At 39.5% G+C, this 22,579-nt stretch overlaps 1 protein-coding gene across 5 annotated transcripts; it reads left to right on the top strand.

Moving 5' to 3' along the window:
- The first annotated feature begins 1,942 nt into the window (after nt 1-1,942).
- On the top strand, nt 1,943-22,502 carry fbxo25 (F-box protein 25). 5 transcript variants are annotated; one of them, XM_085132852.1, is made up of 11 exons: nt 1,943-2,072; nt 2,848-3,044; nt 14,780-14,883; nt 15,524-15,573; nt 15,690-15,782; nt 15,882-15,975; nt 16,521-16,702; nt 17,010-17,192; nt 17,658-17,801; nt 19,444-19,470; nt 20,079-22,502. In XM_085132852.1, the coding sequence occupies exons 2-11, from the start codon at nt 2,917-2,919 to the stop codon at nt 20,166-20,168; spliced, it is 1,095 nt and encodes a 364-aa protein (XP_084988978.1). In that variant the 5' UTR covers nt 1,943-2,072; nt 2,848-2,916; the 3' UTR covers nt 20,169-22,502. The 5 variants fall into 5 exon arrangements, with proteins under 5 accessions (XP_084988978.1, XP_084988982.1, XP_084988980.1 ...); XM_085132854.1 differs by having other exon boundaries at nt 1,949-2,072; nt 2,864-3,044; XM_085132855.1 differs by lacking the exon at nt 1,943-2,072 and adding an exon at nt 2,081-2,279 and having other exon boundaries at nt 2,864-3,044.
- Nucleotides 22,503-22,579: the final 77 nt, after the last annotated feature.

The following is a 22,579-nucleotide window of genomic DNA, read 5'->3' as shown; positions in this document are numbered from 1 at the left end:
TAAGGCTCACTAAAACTATCCAGTTATGAGGCTTGACTTTAATCTCCGCCAAACCAATTTAATTTGCAACAAATAAAACACTGAAATAAATTAAGTGTATCCCACGTAACCCCTCCACTGAGAGGTTAGGGTCAGCAAGTATTCTGAAAACAGTGTGCTGGGCACAGGCTGTTGTTGGCAGGTATCATGAGCTTGGACTGCCTGGTCAGCAAATAGCTGGTAAGGAGAGCTGGCTGTTACACCCGCGAGACCTCACATTCCTGACAATGTTGAAGCACTTTTGTTAATAGGTCCAATCTAAGCAGCCAGATGTGTGACATTGTGAACAGAGGCGGTGGTTTACGACACCAACTGTCTGCCATCTATAATCCAGTTTTGAGTTCCCTCCCCAGACGCCTTAACGCCCACTCACATCCTGGGCCATCTGACCTCAGGAAATCGCATGATAAGGTGTGGCCAGGTTTCACAATGAGCTCACCCGAAACCCTGGCTGATTGGGACCCACACCCATTTTCACACCTTGGCTCATGTGATTAGAGGATCATCAGGGGGTCCTTTTGTCCCTCTTTGTGGGGATACTCCCACTGGGCTTAAATCTGGGACTCTCCGCCATTTGACCTTAGAACTGAAGAAGCTTCTCGGTGGAGGTGAAACGTCTTCAAGCAACTTAAAGAAGTCCAGGCGCTTTTCTTTGCAAGCTCCTTTGACAAACAAGTCAGTTGTTATGGTCTGTTGACGACCATTAAGTGACATTATTTTAGCTCAGAAACTATGAAATAATTAAAAAGGGAAATAATAAAATATATTTTTAAATAAAATGAATTGATATTTTAATTAGTTAACAACATTAATTTTTAAAATTATGCATTTAATAAATATATATTTCCAATTTTAATTAATAATGACAGATTTAAGTACTTACGGTGTTTATTGAATTAATTATTCATTAGCAATTTTAATCAACTAAGGACACGTTTAATTATTGACATTTGATTTTTTTTTTTCAAGGAGAGGGTAGAGCTGGGTGAATGGGTGGGTGCTTTCACTCCTGCCACTGGCACTGTTATGTGATTTTACATTGACGTGATGGCCAAATAGGTCCTGCAAGATTGGGTATGAAGGGGTTGTTCAGGTGGTTGCATTCTCCAAGCTTTACCACTAGATGACACTAAATTACACACACAAAATACATAAATGAATACGTATTAAATTCACATTTTAACCACAAAGAATCCCCACTGCAAACCATATAGGACATTAGACTGTATTTTTAAGCTCAAACAGGTGACGTGACAATAACAAGAAAATTTTTTGAGAGCCGGTGTACAATGAGTCAGGGCTGTTGAATCCGTACAAAACTTTGAAAGAAACATGTTCAAACGGGGTGTCGTTTTTGGACATCCGAAATAGTTGCATTTTTTTTATTTGCATATACAGGCACAGTATTCAATTGACCTTGCTCTGAACGACTTGCGACTTAAATTCAAGAGAATAACGTCATGTGAAACAATCAAAAGTAAACTTATCTTTTCATATCCAGTTTGCAGCTTTACGCCATGCACATCAAAGCAGAGTAATGAAACTGTGACCTAGATAACGTGTCATAAAATATACGGCTTAAACTTAAACCATACAACTGATGTGAAAAAACAGTGGGTGGGGTGAGAAAATAGTTATTTATTTAAGCTAAGTCTTTAAAGCGTTTCATAACATTTTTCAGCATCAGTCAGTCACTCAACGCTCCAGCAGACCAGTTACCATCCCCCATCTCAAAATCAAAACACAAGTACATGTGTGCAGTCCGCTGTCACGTGTCGAAGAAAGCCCCCAACAAAACAAATGGGATTAAAAAAAAGCTGTTGAGTGACAGGAGTGATTATCCAATCGGCCTCCCGAATTTGGGTAGCAACAAGATAAATACAGACCTTTTGACCAATCAGAGAGCAGTAGGGGGCGTGAATTGACGAATTCTCGCGCTTACTTCCGTCAATATTTCCAGCTCCGCAGGAGGGGAAGGCTAGAGACGGAAGCAGAGACGGGCAAAACAACAGAAGAGCTGCTTCTCTTTAACGGTTTGTTTGGCCGTTTTTCAGAAATTCACAGTCTTATACCAGCGTAGCGGAGATTCATTATTTTCTTCTTGTCGTCATTATTTGTTTTGGGTCGACTGACAGCTTCATGTTTGATAGCTAAAACGACTTTAACAGCGCCCGCTAACGCTGTTATTGTCCGAATTCTGAAGGTAGAAAAATATATAATTGCGTCACGGATATTGCAAGGTATGTTATTTAAGTATATTAAAACAATGTGGCTTAGTCTGGCCCTTTACATACGAGTGTTAAATCTGTAAACGCGCTGTAACAGGGTAATTGAGAATGGCTGATGGCCCTCTGCTTTATGTGATATGCAGTTGAAAGGTAGCTGCAGGCTACAGTGTCTCTATGAACACTAAGAGAAACCATAATAATACTTTTTGTTCTCATCTTTTTTAACCAATGCTGACATAAAATATAAGAATCTATGTGTTGTGGGATTTGTTACAGGTGATTTAGTTTAAAAACAATCAGTTTCAATTTGTAAGCTTTAAAAAAATCATCTCAGTGTTTTTGAACTGTCATTAAATAGGTGATATTTATAACTTGTTCACCTTTTCATTTAAAAGTTGTTGTTGTTTTTTCCGTAGAACCTAATGTGAACATAATGTGAATATAGCCGCTTAAATGCTTAAAACTGTTAGTGAAATTTAATTGTAGCATGCTATGTTTAATAAGGACAAATTTGATTTCAAAATTTCTCTCTTCTTTGCATGGTGGCATCAAGAATAAAAAAATCTTTTTCTAACAACAGCTGGTTAAACCTCCAGGTGTGAAGTAGCAGAGGCCCTCTCTGCTCACAGTCTCACACCTGCCAGACAAGATGCCTTTCTTGGGTAAGGATTGGAGATCGCCGGGGTGGAGCTGGACAAAGACGGAAGATGGCTGGAAGAGGATGATCTTGTTTGGAGAGGTTTTGGAGGACAACAACGGAGAGATTGATTTGAAAGAGTAAGTTCCCTTCACCTTTATCTACCTTTAATCAAATTTCTTTGGTTTAGTATAATCTCTGTCTGGGCTCTACATATTTAAGTAGTCAAAAATTCGCCCAATTAAAGTGCACTTTAGCTCTGTATCACATTGGTGACCTGTCCAGGGTGTACCCCACCTCTAGGATAGGCTTCAGGCCCCCTGAGACCCTCATAAGGGCGTGCAAAAGAGAATGCATAACAGTAGTATATTTAAAGTTTTGCTGCTCAAAATATTGATACAGCCTAAAATGGAATGAAAAAACCCCCCGAAATTGCTGGTCATCTTCCTTAAAAAAACAAGGAGTTTAATCAGTTTTGAGTAAAAGTAGATCATAGTTTATTGGCTTACATTCATTGCCTTATTTGGCAATATGTTTGTAGTAGCTTGTATGTACATTACTTTGACCATTTTTAGTTTGCTGACGACATTTTGGAGTGTTGTAAAATTTTATGAGTTATATTAAAAGTGTAGTAATCAAAACAGGTTGCTGTTATTGTAAAATCCAACTGTGCCTTTAGAGGCCAAACTAGGTCTTCAGTGGATACTCTAAATTGGATTACAGAATCACGGATTTCTTAGAAAATAGAAAAGGGGAAAAAAGTAAAAAGAGCAGTGGTGAATGATTTAATAAGGACACATGAGTGGACAGATATCCACTGAACAACATTTCTCTGGATCTTTTTCACATTTTTAAACTTTGTAAGACCTACAAACTATTTCGGGTTTCTTTTATATGTGTAAAATAAAAAAATGTAACCACAACAGTAGGCTAATTACATGTAATACATGGCTTAATGGATCTAACGTCATGGGTTGCTGTTTGCTGTTACTGAAGAATTTTCTAAGCTATGATATGTGTTAATCCCTAACTGCAAGTTGACTCTCCTTCAGGATAATAATGAAGCTAAAGGTGAACTGGTGTAAAATGACCTGTTTACACAAGTCTGTTATAGAGATACCTAATAGCCTGGGGTTAAAGGGTACATAAGGCAACAATTCACTATTCACTAATCATTCAACCACTTATTATGAGGGCCATAGCACATACAGTTGTGCTCAGAGGTTTACATACAATCATTATGGGGATGAATGTTGTGGTAATTTGGGGGTTTTAATGATTTCTTTGAACTGTTCTTTTTCAGGGGTGGAATGATTGTACACCATACATCTTTAATGACAGGACTTACAGCAGGACTTTTACACAAATTGAATTTATGAGGAGTTTTAAGTTGCACAGGGTCAAAACTATACTATATGCGCTCACTAATATTTGGTTCAGTGTCCCATCTCATTCAGATGCTTTTGCTATCTGGCCCAGCTTCCTCTGTTTTTGCTTTGAGGCAACAGTGATGCTCAAAGCTTTTTCTGTCCAACATTCACACCCATCCAGACTCTGATGAACACATCAGGAGCAACTCAGGTTCAGTATCTTGGATGCAAACTGGAGCAGGGATTGAACCTTTCAATTTTGTAGGTTACCTGCTTTTCCTTCTGAGCCGCAGCCACCATAAGCAAACATAATGGCTTAACTCTTGGCTTGATATTTGACCGCTCTTCTTGGCAGAAACAAGCTGAAAATTACAATGACATTGGTTCTCGTGATGACTGTATGCAAACTTTTGACATTTTATGAGGTGATTATACTGTACATTCCCATAGTTTCAGCTTGTTTTTGCCAAAGAGTGTTGTTACAGAAAAAATAATTGAGAGTTGAGGTATAAGTTGACATATTTTAACATAGTTTTCAATTACATTGATTTGGCAGTGAATCCTGTAGTTCTGTAAGAGCAAAGAGTGTTTGTAGTTGTATTTATGTGAAAAAGAGTCTCCTAATTATGACCAATTATTTAATTGTGACAAACCTGAATGTGATATCTCATCAAGGTTTCTTAATGCTGCAGAATACTTGCACAGCAAGTGACAAAACACACAAACAGCTCGCTTTGAGAGTGGAGCGAATATTGATTAGATTCAATTTTCATCTGGTTCTGCGTATAAGTCACATTCTTTATTGATTATTCTTGTGATTCTTCCAGTTTTCCGTGTTAAAAGAAAGTAGGCCTACTTGAGCTTTCAGCGTAATTTCACCTTTTCCTTAATCATCTCTGAGTCTGAACACAGTGTGGAGACTTTGGGTAAAGGCTTGGATGTGACTCGTGTGAAAAATCTCCACTGCTATGAGTTCAGAGTTCAGTTGCTTTGCTCTGTGGTTAACAATTTTAGCTAAAAAACCTCTTTAAAGGCACAAAATTCCAGCAGAAGGTCAGTTTAGGTCTGGAATGATGAATCAACAACCATGTGGTAATAATGACAGAGAGTTCACAGCCAACCTCAGCTGGAGAAGGCTGTTACCGTTTGGGAAAACTTTGAATTTTGGTTAGAAGAATTCTGGATTGTAGAAGGGTAATTATGCTTAATTATAATTATACAGCATAATGAATCAGGTAGTGGGAATTTGATTTGCTGAATTTAATACTGGGAAGTGTTACTCCGTTTTCTCACAGAGCCCTCAATCGGGGTTTTGAAATCCTATTAAATTCCTAATAAAATAACTGATTTGTTATGTGTGTATGTATGAAGGTCTTTGATCAGATTTATTTATGTTAAATTTATGCTACCTCTACAAGTAGTTATGTCTCAGGTTGCTGTCTTATGAATGTGGGGAAGTTTTAGAATAGTCTACTCATGTGTGTTTTTGTTTGTTTATTTATTTTAAAGTGTCAAAGTTTTTTGGTTTCTGTTTTTTGGCAAGTTTTCAAGGTTTTAATCACAGCTAGTACAGCCGTGCTTCTCTTTCAGGGCATAAAGTATTACAGGGTCATAACTTCTTCACTTAAGCATATTAAACTTTATTAGGGTGTTTCGGCTTGGTGTTTCTTACTAAACCAATGTTTCCAATAGTGGCTTAAATCTTAATATCGCTGCGACTCTTAGTATAAAGGTGGACTGACTACAACTGATCGACTGCCAAGTCTCTCTCAATGTTGACATGACTGTCAGACACTGTCCAGCATCCGCAGAGCATTCTCAGAAGGTTTTCAAGTAAACAATTTTTTTTCCATTATTAAACAGAAAACAGTGGAGAGTTGACAGGAAAGGATAGGAATATAAAACAAAAGCTTAATGTTTCCAATTACATGGTCCGTCTCAAACCACCAGGACACAGTGGATTTTTCTTGGTAAAATTACAAGAATAAGATCAGAAGTGCTCACGAACCATTAAATCACTTAGAATTGGTGCCATAACATCTAGGCTTTTATGAGGTGATTTACATCCCACAGTTCAACTTTTTTTCTTTCTGACTACTGGGTGGGCTATTTATATGGATACACCATAATAAAATGGGAATGGTTCGTGATATTAAAGTCCTGTTTGTGGCACATTAGTATATGTGAGGGGGCAAACTCCCCAAGATGAGTTGTGACCATGGTGGCCATTTAGAAGTCGGCCATCTTGGATACAACTTATGTTTTTTCAATTGGAAGAGGGCCATGTGACACATCAAACTTATTGGTAATGTTACAAGAAAAACAATGGTGTGCTTGGTTTCAACGTAACTTTATTCTTTCATGAGTTATTTACAAGTTTCTGACCACTTATAAAATGTGTTCAATGTGCTGCCCATTGTGTTGGATTGTCAATGCAACCCTCTTCTCCCACTCTTCACACACTGATAGCAACACCGCAGAGAAATGCCAACAGACATCCAGTATCCGTAGTTTCAGGTGCTGCACATCTCGTATCTTCACACCATAGACAATTGCCTTCAGATGACCCCAAAGAGAAAAGTCTAAGGGGGTCAGATCAGGAGACCAACCCACTTTCCAGGAAACTGTTCATCTAGGAATGCTCAGACCCGGCACCCATAATGTGGTGGTGCACCATCTTGCTGGAAAAACTCAGGGAATGTGCCAGCTTCAGTGCATAAAGAGGGAAACACATCATCATGTAGCAATTTCAAATATCCAGTGGCCTTGAGGTTTCCATTGATGAAGAATGGACCCACTATTGTTGTACCCCATATACCACACCAAACCATCACTTTTGTTGTTCCGACAGTCTTGGAGGGATCCATCCAATGTGGGTTAGTGTCAGACCAATAGCAGTGGTTTTGTTTGTTAACTTCACCATTCACATAAAGGTTTGCCTCATCACTGAACAAAATCTTCTGCATGAACTGAGGGTCCTGTTCCAATTTTTGTTTTGCCCATTCTGCAAATATTGTGCGCTGATCTGGGTCATCATCGTTGAGATGCTGCAGTAGCTGGAGTTTGTAAGGGTGCCATTTGTGAGTAGCTAATATCCGCCGAAGGGATGTTCGACTAATGCCACTCTCCAGTGACATGTGGCGAGTGGCAAGCTGTGGGCTCTTGCTGAATGAAGCTAGGACAGCCACTGATGTTTCTTCATTAGTGACAGTTTTCTTGCGTCCACATTTTGGCAAATCCAACACTGAACCAGTTTCACGAAACTTAGCAAGCAGTTTGCAGGGTGTCTTGCATTGAAATCTGCTGCAATGACCCGGTTACTGCGTTCACCAGATATCAACACAATTTTGCTCCTCACGTGTTAACCTCTTCGACATGTCAATGGCTGTGAACAAAGAGAAACTTGTAAATAACTCATGAAAGAATAAAGTTACGTTGAAACCAAGCACACCATTGTTTTTCTTGTGACATTACCAATAAGTTTGATGTGTCACATGGCCCTCTTCCTATTGAAAAAACAAAAGTTGTATCCAAGATGGCCACCATGGTCACCACCCATCTTGAGGAGTTTGCTCCCTCACATATACTAATGTGCCACAAACACGACTTTAATATCACCAACCATTCCCATTTTTATTACGGTGTATCCATATAAATGGCCCACCCTGTACATACAGTGGGGCAAAAAAGTATTTAGTCAGCCACCGATTGTGCAAGTTCCCCCACTTAAAATGATGACAGAGGTCAGTAATTTGCACCAGAGGTACACTTCAACTGTGAGAGACAGAATGTGAAAAAAAAATCCATGAATTCACATGGTAGGATTTGTAAAGAATTTATTCGTAAATCAGGGTGGAAAATAAGTATTTGGTCAATAACAAAAATACAACTCAATACTTTGTAACATAACCTTTGTTGGCAATAACAGAGGTCAAACGTTTACTATAGGTCTTTACCAGGTTTGCACACACAGTAGCTGGTATTTTGGCCCATTCCTCCATGCAGATCTCCTCAAGAGCAGTGATGTTTTGGGGCTGTCGCCGAGCAACACGGACTTTCAACTCCCGCCACAGATTTTCTATGGGGTTGAGGTCTGGAGACTGGCTAGGCCACTCCAGGACTTTCAAATGCTTCTTACGGAGCCACTCCTTTGTTGCCCGGGCGGTGTGTTTTGGATCATTGTCATGTTGGAAGACCCAGCCTCGTTTCATCTTCAAAGTTCTCACTGATGGAAGGAGGTTTTGGCTCAAAATCTCACGATACTTGGCCCCATTCATTCTGTCCTTAACACGGATCAGTCGTCCTGTCCCCTTGGCAGAAAAACAGCCCCATAGCATGATGTTTCCACCCCCATGCTTCACAGTAGGTATGGTGTTCTTGGGATGCAACTCAGTATTCTTCTTCCTCCAAACACGACGAGTTGAGTTTATACCAAAAAGTTCTACTTTGGTTTCATCTGACCACATGACATTCTCCCAATCCTCTGCTGTATCATCCATGTGCTCTCTGGCAAACTTCAGACGGGCCTGGACATGCACTGGCTTCAGCAGCGGAACACGTCTGGCACTGCGGGATTTGATTCCCTGCCGTTGTAGTGTGTTACTGATGGTGACCTTTGTTACTTTGGTCCCAGCTCTCTGCAGGTCATTCACCAGGTCCCCCCGTGTGGTTCTGGGATCTTTGCTCACCGTTCTCATGATCATTTTGACCCCACGGGATAAGATCTTGCGTGGAGCCCCAGATCGAGGGAGATTATCAGCGGTCTTGTATGTCTTCCATTTTCTGATGATTGCTCCCACAGTTGATTTTTTCACACCAAGCTGCTTGCCTATTGTAGATTCACTCTTCCCAGTCTGGTGCAGGTCTACAATTCTTTTCCTGGTGTCCTTCGAAAGCTCTTTGGTCTTGGCCATGGCGGAGTTTGGAGTCTGACTGGTTGAGGCTGTGGACAGGTGTCTTTTATACAGATGATGAGGTCAAACAGGTGCCATTCACACAGGTAACGAGTGGGGGACAGAAAAGCTTCTTACAGAAGACGTTACAGGTCTGTGAGAGCCAGGGATTTTCCTTGTTTGAGGTGACCAAATACTTATTTTCCACCCTGATTTACGAATAAATTCTTTACAAATCCTACCATGTGAATTCATGGATTTTTTTTTCACATTCTGTCTCTCACAGTTGAAGTGTACCTCTGGTGCAAATTACTGACCTCTGTCATCATTTTAAGTGGGGGAACTTGCACAATCGGTGGCTGACTAAATACTTTTTTGCCCCACTGTAGTAATATCATACAAACAACTTCATAATGTGACCTGTGTGCAGTATATACAGCAAAAACAAAATGAGTTGAATTTAATGTGCTTGTGAGCAGGTTAGGTTTGAAGCATAAGTTGCCATGACTGAGCCTAAATCACGGAAAACTACAGGTTACACCTTAGGTTCCCTCTCAGAATTGACATCATAACTATTTTACAAGCCTCGGCTTTTATGATAACCGTGCATAATGATAACCTCCAATTTCAAACACGCTGGCTGTTGTGTGTTCAAATAATGGGGCTTATTGGATTAAAGACTTTAATGGCAACAGCTTGTTGAGATTAGCTAAACCAAAAAAACATCTTCTGCGTTTTGTCTTTCTGGTTTATATTACACACTGCCCCTGTCTGCAGCTCGTGTGGCCTCCCACAGCAGAGCTCATGTTGTTCTTCACAGGAAACTTGTACTGTTTTGACATGTGCCAACTGGCAGTGAGCAGTTGTAAAAATGAGGAGACAAGAGGGGATTTTCTGTATTCATTCATTTCTTTTTGTATGTATTTTTTTCTGCTCCAGCTTCTTGTTCTGCTTGTGTTTTGAAGTTTTACTGGATGGAGGATTATTTATTGCCTCATTGTATATGACTAGGCATTTATATGTTGGCACGTCCTTCTACATCTTGAATTTATCTGACTCCCTCGCCTCTGTTGTTTAGAAATGTGTTGTTTATTTTGTTGCATTTTCATTAGGGTTTACTGAAAAGTGATCTTCTCAAGTCAACTGGTGACATCTCTGATCATTGTGAGGACCAGAGACTGTTGATATAGTGGACAATAGTTCATGAGCAAGCCTCATAAAACGTAAACACACACGGAGGGTTTGGTTCGTGTCACGCTGGTACTGACAGGGTGGAATTGGTGGCATCTCAGTAGCAGTTGGTGACGTCCCCTTCAGGCCAGGGGGATTTTCTGTCTAACTAACAGTGCTTCCCGGTACCACAGTGACTCGTCAGCAGTCTTTAGCCTCTCATCAGACAATAACTAATTACATCATTTAGGCAAATTGGCTGCTCTCCAGATGCAGTCTCCCTCCACAAAGCCAGTGACCTCATGGCAACCGAGGTACGTTTGCCAGGCGACCACATGTAGGCCAGAAAGAAAGGAGACAATACACTGGGTGTGTGCTAGAATGGTACACAGTGTTACAGAAGTACTTCAGATCACAGTGCGTGTGTAAATCTAAAACAAACTGGTCACTGATCTTCATGCTGTCGAGTGTCAGTTGAGTGTTTGAACCTCAGTTTAATGCTCATTTCTCTTACAAGTAATTGTGTAAATTGATTGCACTTAATCAAATGTGTTTGTCTACTAAGAGACTAGAACATCATCTAAAAGTCTTCATACTATATTTTGTATTCGGTTAATTTCCTTTGGAACTACGTGCTCCCTTCAGGGCCCTGTTTATCTTTTATTTGAGGATTTTAAAATGTCCACAAATCCTTTTGAATAAGTTGTTCCTTTGTGATGTTTTTTATTGGTTCCTTGGAGATGGTTATTCCATGTGCAGCCCGTGTAAGAAAGTCACGCTATTGAATTCCACCTTTTTATAATTCACTTTGACAGATTACTGCGCTTGCAAGTGTGTTTGTGTTTATGCCTGTGCAACTGGATAAATGGATAGAGACAAGGGATTACTGTGGAGCTCATTCACTCTGATCAGCTGACTCTGTAGTCAGACAAGCAAAGCCATGTCTTTACTTATGCTGGAGAAAATTTAAGTTGGTCTCTTATTCCATAAGACCAACTTAAATATGCTTCTGGAAGTATATTAGAATTGATAACCAGTGTAATGTAGAACAGCTGTGGCTCAGGAGTTGATTAGATTGTTCATTAATCAGAAGCCTGGTGGTTTGATCCCTGTTTTGACTGTTTTACATGTTGAAGTGTCCTTGACCAGGAGACTGCATACCCAGTACGTCCACTGGTTTATTTGATCGATAAAGTCCACAGAATAATGGACTTAATGGTGTGAATATAAGTGTGAATGGTGAAATGTGGCTTGCACTGTTAGTGTTTTGATAAGTTCAAAAGAAAGGCCTGTATAAATACCATCCATTTACCCTAGGGTCCTATTTGGAGCTCTCCTCGAAGATGTTTTCCATTCAAAAAAATTCCCTTCGTGCCTTAACATGTTTTAAATGTAACTCTACCTCTTTTCCTGATTTGTTGATTGTTGGCATGGACAGATCAATGAATATGCAAAGTTGTCCCTGTCCTGACCCCTCCGTCTTCACTAGTCCACCCCCGCTATCTTTGTGCTTCTGCGAGGCCCCACTCACAAGATCTTGTTGTACATGGTGGGAGACAGGATTGGTCCAAACCAACTTGTTTTGCAAAAGAAGAAAATCCAATGCATAAGAGCAGGAAAAAGAGAGAAAAAAGTCACAAAACATATCAAATAAAGCCGCATGGGACCAACCGCACTGGACATTTTTGTCAGTGCACCAAATATACAAGTTCTTCAACCTCTAGAAAGCAATCGGGTAAAAAAAAAAGGAAAAAAGCATCCACTAGTTCCAAAAGTTAGCCGCATATGCTAGTCACACCATAGAGATATAGCAGCACAGAAGTTCGAGACACATTTTTAAAAGGTATGAGATTAAAAAACAAGTCTGTGTGTTATCAGCAGACTTTCCAACTGCTCGCTGAGCACTTGTGGGAACTATTTAAAGACTACATGACCCATATGATGACCCTGAGTTGGAAACCCCCACTGACAGGACTAGGGATGGGTATCGTTTAGGTTTTATCTGATACCGGTGCCAAACCGGTACTTTTGAAACGGTGCCGGTGCTTAAACGGTGCTCGAACCGGTGCTTAAAGAATGGAGAACACAAAATTGGTCCAAAAACCTCTCATGTTCAGCTGTTTTTTTAGTAAAAAGATAACAATGTTAGCCTTTTCTGCAGCTATAGGGCATATATGGTATCACTCTTGGCTGGAAGCAGTGCTTTAACAATGGAAAAAACAAACATAAACTTCATGTTTAACTGTTTCCCACTTTTTATTTGGTCATTTTTGCCTTTTTGGCCAGGGTGAAGGGAGTATCTGCCATCAAACAAGAAGACAGCCGCATGTAGCTATGATGGTGTTTGCTAGTTCACCTTACATACATTAATGTAATAACGTGGTTAGCCTACTCAACGTAAATTATACACGAACAACATTAAGCTACTCACGCAGAGAAGAACGGCTGCTGCTGCCATCATCATCCTCATCATTTCTGCTACACTGGCAGGGCTAGGGGCCAGGACTCTACTCTTCAGCTTTTTGGGGGATGTTGCTAACTCTTCGTCCGATAACAGGCACCACACCTGCAGTAGATGCGCTCGGTGTGAGGTCTCGCAGCAAGCTATCAAATACGGCGCATTTTTCGGCTTTTAAAAAAAACGCTATGCGTCGCCAGGTGTTTCATCGGATTTCAGGTGTTACCTCCTTTCCACAGTATCACCTTAAAGCACTTGTTGCAGGCTGCTGAGTTTGCATCTTTTGCTGTGAAGTACAGCAAGACTTTTGACCGCTTCGCCTTGGGCATTTTTAATCTGTAGCTCTGCTCTAAAAGAACGTACGTACCTGGACCCGCCTGCTATCCCCGGAAACGTAAAATGATTGGCTAGAATTCAAAGTGTATCACATCTCAGGAAAAAAAAGCACCGAAATAAAGCACCGAAATGTGCGCTGCTTTTCGGTCTGGTTACTACCGTTTATGTCAGAACCGGTGCCATCATGGCACCGGATACCGGTACCCATCCCTAGACAGGACTCTGACTTACTCAAGGGCTATGGGTGCACCATGGTACAATGTACTATTGCCTCATAGAAAGAAGGTTCTGGGTTCTAATCCCGAGCCTGAGCGGAGTCGGTAGATGTTACATTTCTGTGTATAGTTTGCAAGTTCTCCTTGTACCTGTGTAGATGCATGTTAGGTTAACCAGTGATTCTGAATTGGCTTTAGATGTAAATATAAGCATGTCTGTCTTGTCAGCCATGACAGGCTGGTAACATGGCCGATAAAGAACTCACGTCTCACCCTATGACACCCAGGGAGGGGTTAGCTTACCAAGAATTCTCTCTTAGCTGGCAGTGTTGCCACTTAATTTAACCAATGGATTATTAATGCAGTGTATCAGATACCAGTTTAGTTCAGTAATTTGATCTCTCTCACAACGCTCATTAGAAAATCAGCGAACCAGAACTCCATGATCACACTCTTATTCATGATTGAAGTTTTGCAGCTTGTTTTTGTTTTTTATTGTTTTTTCACATAGATTTATTTGTTGCACTTTGGTAGCATTTTGTCACTTATAGATTCAGAAAGCTTTTCTTTTCTGCCTTGTGTAAGGGCGAGCTCAAATAACAGACACATACAGACACCACTGAGTATAACTTTTATGCCACAGAGATCGCAGCTTTTTGGCTTTGTATTTGTTTTAATTTGTTTGTACTCAACAAGTAATTTGTTTTGCGAATATTGGTTAATATTTTGACCTGAATTTAGTAAAGACATAATAATAATTTACCTAATAGGTGGTTTAATTTTGTGGGAGTAGATTGAAAGAGTAGAGAACAGGCACAAAGTAAGCAACAAGTCTCTCACATAACACAGGACTGTAATCTGAATTTGTTTAGCCTTTTTATGCAGTAAAACCCTGTCACAAACCCTGGGAACATCTGTATTCATTATGTTGACTTGATTGTGACATGTTTTAATTCGTATTTCTGTTGGAGCTCGGCCTTTTTGAGTGTTCTCCGACAGCAATGTGAAGTTGAGGTCAACAACGAAAATGCTAAGTTCTGTGTTATCAAAAATAACATAGCCCTGAGGCAAGAAACAACAAAGATTAGATACAGCACGCTTAATGTTCTGAGACCTCTGTCTGACATGTTTGACCTTGGCCTGCATATCAGTGTAGCAGTAATACAACAGGTTTCCTTCAGTTTCTTTTTTTCCTCTGATCTTTAATTATATACTTCTCATACTGGTTTTCCCTGTAAGTTCAGTAACACTACACCACCTAACTTGGCTATGAGCTATCTTGCCGTGCAACTGTGACACACAGGCTATCAGTAAAAAGTCACTGATTTGCTTCAGGGCGACGCCACAGTGGTTCAGTGGTTTGTAATTACATGGTGTTTTCAGACTTGCTAGTGTTATTAATGCATTACGCACATGTTTCCTCTGTCCAAACAGGCTTTGCAATGGCAACAATGAAAATCTGTTTGTTGGAGATGTGTGTGAGCTCTCCACCACAAAGAGGAAAAAGGACTTCTACAACAATAACACTAAATCCCAGTGTGAGTTTCAGCTGCACATAATCACTGTTTTGGCTCGGGGAACTTTTTGTGGCACGAAGATTAAAAGCAATGTGTACAAAAGTGCAAAAGTCAGTGAGACAGAAATAAAACTCTCAGGGATTTGGATTAAGGTTGTGCTGCAAATGTTGTCTTTTTTAACAATTTGTAGTGTCCTCCGTCTCCAGATGCAGTGCATCCATTATAATATTAATAAGCACATCGGCAGCTCTTGTGCACCTTTTGAGGTTGCATTTTATAACTAAGATTTACATAGAAAATCTGAAGTGAAGTAACTTTTTATACTTTTAATAATAATTTGCCCTTAAATGATCTTGAAAGGTTTTGTAACTATCAGTTCTTCTAGAGAACACAAATTGATTGTATCATATCATTATCCTACTGTATCAGTAAGACTTGTAATGTAATCCATACAGAAACCCTTAAACAATTTCAGACTTTGGAAATGTTATAATGTTCAATGTTGACTCAAACTGTTGCAAATAAATAAATAATTTTTTAAAAAGTCATGAAGTTTCAGGTGAAATATCTTGTCCCTTTCTTGTCATTAAAATATGTAAAATTCAGTGATGCACAACTGTAAGAAAGCTTTCATTAAAATGTTTGTTTTTGCATTTTTTAGTTGTTTTCACAGATAAATGGATCTACATTCAGAAAGGGAGCACAAAAGAAGTGAGTACTGAGCTTTTCACACAAAGGAGCGATTGTCTTTTAATGGAAAATACACATTAGTCAGTTCTTTAATTAACAGAGCTTGTGTGCACGTTTTTCCTGATGTGTACCTGCAGCGACATGGATACTGCACACTTGGCGAAGCTCTCAACCGGCTAGACTTTTCCAGCGCTATTCAGGACTTGAGAAGATTTAATTACGTTGCAAAAGTGAGCATTGATGCTCGTACAGGATGTTAAAGAAACCTTTTAATTGTATGACTTATATAGCGCATCTTAAGCTCCTCCTTTTTTTTCTGCCACCCACAGCTTTTTCAGCTAATAGCCAGATCACAGCTGACGTCTTTGAGTGGAGCTGCCCAGAAAAACTATTTCAATATCTTGGAGAAGATTGTACGAAAGGGTGAGAAGACCTGACATGGGGTGTCTGAGGGATAAATTGCACACTAGACTCTTTATTTTCATTATTACGTTTGGTCTCAGCGGCTTTCAGTGTCTAAACTCTAATTTAGTTTTTTTCGGGGCGTTTTGTGTTGGGAAAAGTAGCTTTTTATGTTAATAGATTTTTTGTGTGTGTGCGTGTGTGTGAATGTGAAGCCTTTGAGCGATCAGAACATGCTTTCTCTCATCCTGCTGTTCAGTCATTGCGGTCTCATGTTTAACCGCAAAACCAATAGGGCTAGCATGCTCCATCATTATAGGGTTACAAAGGACAGACCACAGTGGTGTGTATATTTCTGGTAAACACATTTAAGTTCTTTTGCAAACTTGAAGCTTTTTTGTAAAAAGAAATATTAGTTTTCCATTTGTCTTTTTGTTATGTATATGGGGTGGTTTACAGCAGGCGCCCGCACAACAAAAAAAATGTGTTATGATCCTTAAAAAAAATTCCTCAATAGCCCTGGTGTTTTCCTTCATGTTTCTCTTTTGCTTATATTTTTATTCCAGTTCTGGAGGACCACTATAACCCACGTCTCGTCAAAGAGCTTCTACAAGACCTGAGCTCCACCCTGCACAGTCTGACCATCCATGGCAGGTGTGTCCTCGTGGGAAACGTCAACATCTGGTTGTGCCGTCTGGAAACCATTGTTAGATGGCAGCAGGAGCTGAACAACCTCCAGATCCCCAAGGTATTTTTATTGAAATCGCAGAGTAGGTGGACCGCAGAACTTCCAGGCAGCAATCTAAATTAGCAGCCATGCTGGAAATCTGTCTGCGCTGACTTGTCATAAGAGTGCTGTTTAAAATAAGAAGTAGGCTAAAAATCTGCCTTTTTATTTACAGTGCTATACATGTAGCTCCATTTGTACCTGCTTATGAATTATGACTTATTGACAAGCTGGTCCAATTTACAAGCTGAATTTAATGTGGGAGAAATGTGAATTACAGAAGTGTTGTTAGTCCACTATTTATTTTTGGTGATTCTTGTTTCCTCAGCAAATGTGCACTGGCATGTCATTCAGTGATTTGCCCCTGCACATGCAAAACAAGATCCTCTATAAGTTCTCTGATGCCTGTGACATCATTAACTTAGGACAGGCCACACCGACATTGCACATCCTAAGTGAGAACAACACACTGTGGAAGAAACTCTGCCTCTTTCACTTTTCGGACAGACCGGTGAGTATTACACTTAATCATTTGAGCTTGAATCTAAGATTTTATTACTTTTAGTCATACATATATAATCGAGTGTTGTAAAACTGGATTGCTTCAGAACTAGAAGTAGAGCCCAGGTTAACCACTAGAGGGCAGAGTTGGCACAATTTATTCACAGCTCGCAAATGAGCTTATCCTCTAGCTCTTACACACACAGACACACACACACACACACACACACACACACCCAAGCACACTATCTTAAACCCTTCGCACTCTCTAAGGATTGTTAATGAGGAATTGTTCTTGATTATATCTAAATACACACTGTTCTTGCTTTAATTGCATCTATCCCCAGAGTGTTTTAAATAGCTGGTAAAAGTTTCTTTCCATCCATTGTGTCTTTGTGTGTGTGTGTGTGTGTGTGTGTGTGTGTGTGTGTGTGTGTGTGTGTGTGTGTGTGTGTGTGTGTGTGTGTGTGTGCAGTTCTGCAGGACTTTAGCCATAACCAGGAATGACAATGTGGACTGGAAGCTGATGTATTTCACCTTGCAGAAACACTACCCCATGAAGGAGCAGTACGGCGACACGTTGCACTTTTGCAAACACTGTAGCATCCTCTTCTGGAAGGTAAACAAGACAATGCAGCAGCAATAGTCTAAGCACGTTTCCTTATACTGATTTATTGATTTTGGTGGGAGATTTGGTGGGGATCAAGATAATCAAAACCTGTAGGCACATATGTAATGAATAAAATCTAACATGACTTGTAGTCATGTAATAGTAATATGACTATTATATTATAAATTTAGTTCACCAGACTGCCATTCTGAAATAACCTAACAGGTTTAGTCCAAGTTTAACTGCTTGCTGTAGCTTTTGCTTGTATCCCCTTTCAGCAATGAATAACCTGAATCCCTGAATAACCACAACCTGGACTGCTTAATGCTACAGACACACAGAAACAGCAGCCTTTAACCACTGCACGACTACAATTATTACATGTCCAGTGAAGTTAAAGACGGGGACTAGATCTGCAACCAGATTTTAAACCAACTTGTATTGAGGCGATGATAAAATGGCAATATGATTAGTTAGTCTGCTAACAGTTTGAAAATTGAATGGGGTCTACTTGAAAGTTCCCTACAATCTGCTTTTGATAATGTGTCAACTGATAAGTTGGTGAAAATCTCAAATCCCTTATTGCTACATACAATGAAATGAAAACAGAAATTCTCATTGAGTGCTTACATTCAGAATCCAGAAAGAATTTGAAACAGAAATTCCGCCACAAATATTTGGGGGAAATATTTGCCATCCAGTTTCTGCAGGATGGCAATTTAACTGCAAAGTGTAATATCGGTACTCTGCGCCCTTGGTTTTATATAGTAAGATAGCCAGAATACAAACAAACCCTTTTAAAATGAAATGCATCGACTCAGAATGATGCCAACGTGTCAGTCATCTGCCTACTACAGCAGTTATTTGCAAACCTTTGCCAGTTTGTGTGAGGGTGGTTGCAGGCAGTCTGAGTCAGAATAGTTTGGACACAGATTGCCTCCCATGAGGCAGCTGGTGCCGTAGTCTTGAGGATGTCGCACACTTAACCTCTGGCCAACCAGTTGGTTATCTTATTTTAAGGGTTAGGGTTGTCTCCTATGGTAAAGAGACAGAAAAGTCTTTACAGAAGTTTGATACAAAGGAAAAATCTCAAACACCGTGAAGTCATATCTTTATATTTTGAATAGTTTACCTTCCTTGGTATTGCTTTTGTATTTTTAACTTTAATTATTTAATATTCAGTTTACTCCAAATTCTTAAAGCCAGCAATAAAAAGGTTTGCTGAATCAAAAAGAAAAAAACAAACAAAAAACGCATGAGTTTTATGCCTGTAGTGCGGATCCTTGTTCACGATTACAGTACAATAATTAAAAAATAATAATAGTGTCAAGCAAATTAACCGACTGGTTTGCTTTCAGCAGCACAGAAAATCTGATCTTTTAACTAACTTTAAGACAGAGATCATGTTTTGGCAAGATCAGGGAACTTCTAGAGATACAGAAACTGAACAGTGCAGCACTTTTATTAAAAAGTATTCCTATACATTCAATTTCCTCTGTTTGTTTCTTCATTTACTTGCCACAAACTTGTTATTATACTCTCCTGGGTACCTAAATTATTTAACCTACTGCCTTCTCTGCATCCTTCTCCTTGCTTGGCACCCATCCTTCCTGCCTCTTCTCCTGGTTTCCCTTGTCCCTGATACCTTAAGGATTGCCATCTGGCTTTGTTATTGAAGGTACTTTATGTCCCATAATGCTTTTCTATTTCTTAGATTGCCATCTTGTCTCATTTCCCTGATGATTGCCCCGATGGTCCGATTTCATTTCCTTGTATTGGGTTTTGTCCTTTGCTGTCCTGTCATCGTGTTTTGTAAACTCTGACATTGTTTCCGCTGACTTCTCCTTTAACCTGCTCCGGTTAAAATAGATTTTTTTTCCCCCTGAATGTCAGCTGTCACTTTGTCCAACATAAATATTTGGACACTTCCATGTGCTATCATCCAGAACTTGCTCACCACATTTTTGTAAAATGCTTCCTAAGTTCTGTTTACTTTTGACATCGCATTTTATCTTTTATATGCACTTAAATAGGCCGTGTGTTTTTACCACGAGTAAACAGTGACACATGGCCCTGAGAACTTTTAATTAAAACTGCCATAACCAGTGCTGTTATGTTCACAGTTTATGACATAATTACTAAATCACCCTAAGAGTAAGAGCTCGCTTCTGTGCTGTAATCAGTTTTAATTCTACTCTAAGTAAATGCTAGAATCATGTCTGCGCCAACTCGGAGGTTTCCCAGTCTGCCTTCGTTCTAATGATTAAGCTGTTGACTTCCTTCCAGGACTTTGGCCACCCGTGCACAGCCAACGATCCAGACAGCTGCCTGATGCCCATCTCTCCGCAGCACTTTATCGACCTGTTCAAGTTTTAAACCCTCCATGCTGTTTTTCACCTGAAGCATCCATTCAGCGTCACTCCCACACCAAGAGGTGTGTACAAGAACTTGATGTCTTTAACCCAAATACAAAGGGCTTCAAAGAATTTTTTTCTGTGTTTCGTTTACGTCTTTACTTCCTTACGCACAATTATTTCCGTAAATTGTGGAAAAATTAAATGAGAGGATTTCTCCGAATGTTGATAGAAGGTGAAATATAAGCAAGGCTTTCTCCTTTCGCATAAATGTTTGTCTTTTAAGACAAGAAAGGTTGCTCCTTACACAGGGAATAAAATATGATGTAAATGCAATATGAATATTTTGAAAGGAATTATATGTAGAGCAAATCTTAGCATGTTTATGTTAAGTACAAAGCCCCCTAAAGATCATGACTAGAGTTCTTTTCATGTGGAATTTAAATTTAAATCAAACATTGAAGATATGACTTTCAGCCTTAAGGGGTTTAACAAATGCTGTAAACCTTAATTGGACACCACTTCTTTGTGAAAATTGATAGTCACCCAAAGCATACTGTAAAAGTAAACAAAAAAGAGTTTCTCAAGGCAAGGAAATGGGATATTCTTCAATGGGCAAGTCAGTCACCTGATCTCAACCCATCAGAGCATCAGAGCATGCTTTAGAGTTATTAAATACAAAACTCAATGCAGAGAGCTATAATCAAGAAGCCATTGAAGGTGGCTGCGGTAAAGGCCTGAGAGAGCAGGTCCAGGGAAAAAGCTCAAAGAATTTTCATCCAAGTATTAAAAACTATCCTCGTACCTGAAATTATGTTAACTTGTCCAGTCGTTTTTGATCCTCTGAATTTGAGGAACTGTATAAAATTGGCTGTAATCCCCAAACAGTTAAAGCAAAATTTCTCTAAAACTGCTTAAATCAAAGCTGAAAGTCTGCACAAATTTTGAACCTAACTGCAGACATGTATTTTTATTTATTTTTTTAAATCACAAAGATACGTTTCTAACGAACCATAAAATAGTCACATTGATGTGAACTTCCTTTCCCTCACAAGCGGGAAAATGAAAGGATATGATTGCATCATTACAACAAAGCGACCATAATAAGATTTGTGTTCTGTCAGTACCAAAAGCAGTCTGCCCTCCATTCCCTGTGATTGCAGGCGTCGGTCCAGTTCAGTTACTCTTTAAAACCGATTGGAAAAAGATCTCTGAACTGGTTGGAAGCATTTCTTCTGCCATTAGCTGTGCTGTATGTTTAGTTACTGTTATTGCACCAGGCCTGTCATAATAGCACTATTGATATTATTGCACTACTACTATCTGCTCTATAGGCACACTATATATATTAAAATATTTGAGATTCATTTGACTTTTGTAGCAATAATGCTATTGGTCAAATTCATTTCTAATTTAGGGGTTTTTTTGGTGCTGTTTTGTTTTGTTTTTTGAATATATTAAAATCAGTTACCATAACTATACAAAAAGACACACCACAGTTATCGCCTTTAGAGAGTTATTGTAACCTCCCCAGCTTGGACTTTGCCCACTGCTGTGTTTCAGTCTGTGGTGCTATGGATGTCCAGCTGTAGCAGGCCTGGTACATTTGGTATTTGTGGTGCTTCTGATATATGTATCAGCAACATGCAGTAGCACCAACACATTCCTGACCCAGTGCAAGTTTTACTCCCATTAAAAGCAACCATGTTCCAGCCATTATTGCTGCAGTGAAGGCACGGTTGCTGCTAAAGTGACTTAAAGCTGTCCGCAGTCGTTTTCAGAGATCTAGTCTGTTTCTTTTGTATGATACAGCTCAACCTTAAATTCATCAGCCAGATAAAATGGAAAGGTTATTGCGAGGTAAATGTAGCCTGGCGAACTATTCTGTTGAGTGATCTTTAGGGGGCTCAATATGTAAGTAATGGTGAGAAAGAAAGTTTAACATTTATAGTGTGGCAGAAAAAGATGACTTGTGTTAATCTTTTATTTTTAATGGGGTTCAACAGCTTTTCGTTCCGTTTCATTTTGGTGGCATTTTCCTGCAATAACTGCATGCCATGTTTGCGTCTCTGTTATGTTGTCCTCTGTGAATACCTGCCGTGCTCTGTGTACATCAAGCGTCAATGCGTCACGCACACACAAAAGAAGTAAAACCCCATCAGCTGATCAAGTTGTTCTACTTTTGTCAGAACTGTCATGTGACAGGTAAATTGTAAAGCATTATTTATGAAAAAAAGAACATTTTGTATCCTTCCAACTTTTGTAATACCCCTCTACTGTTCCCATACTCTTGATGGTACTGTCATGATTTTTCCGGGGCAGGAAGTAGCTATTCAGTAATAAATATTTCTAAAAACCTGTTTGTACTTACTTGATTGAGGAGACTCAATTTTCTGAAGCCATGTAATCAAGTTAAAAAGGAGACTGGAAAAC

The sequence above is a fragment of the Neolamprologus multifasciatus genome, chromosome 15 (assembly GCF_963576455.1).
Source record: "Neolamprologus multifasciatus chromosome 15, fNeoMul1.2, whole genome shotgun sequence".
In the NCBI taxonomy this organism is placed as follows: Eukaryota; Metazoa; Chordata; class Actinopteri; order Cichliformes; family Cichlidae; genus Neolamprologus; species Neolamprologus multifasciatus.
This window is presented reverse-complemented; position numbering and strand designations above follow the sequence as displayed.

What these genes read in the sequence shown, in the direction of transcription:
- fbxo25 (XM_085132852.1), top strand. Translation starts at nt 2,917, where the DNA reads ATGCCTTTCTTGGGTAAGGATTGGAGATCGCCGGGGTGGAGCTGGACA. An exon ending in GGAGAAGATTGTACGAAAGG is followed by an intron (nt 15,976 to 16,520) that starts GTGAGAAGACCT and finishes TTTTTATTCCAG; the next exon opens with TTCTGGAGGACCACTATAAC. An exon ending in ATCTGGCTTTGTTATTGAAG is followed by an intron (nt 19,471 to 20,078) that starts GTACTTTATGTC and finishes ACTTCCTTCCAG; the next exon opens with GACTTTGGCCACCCGTGCAC.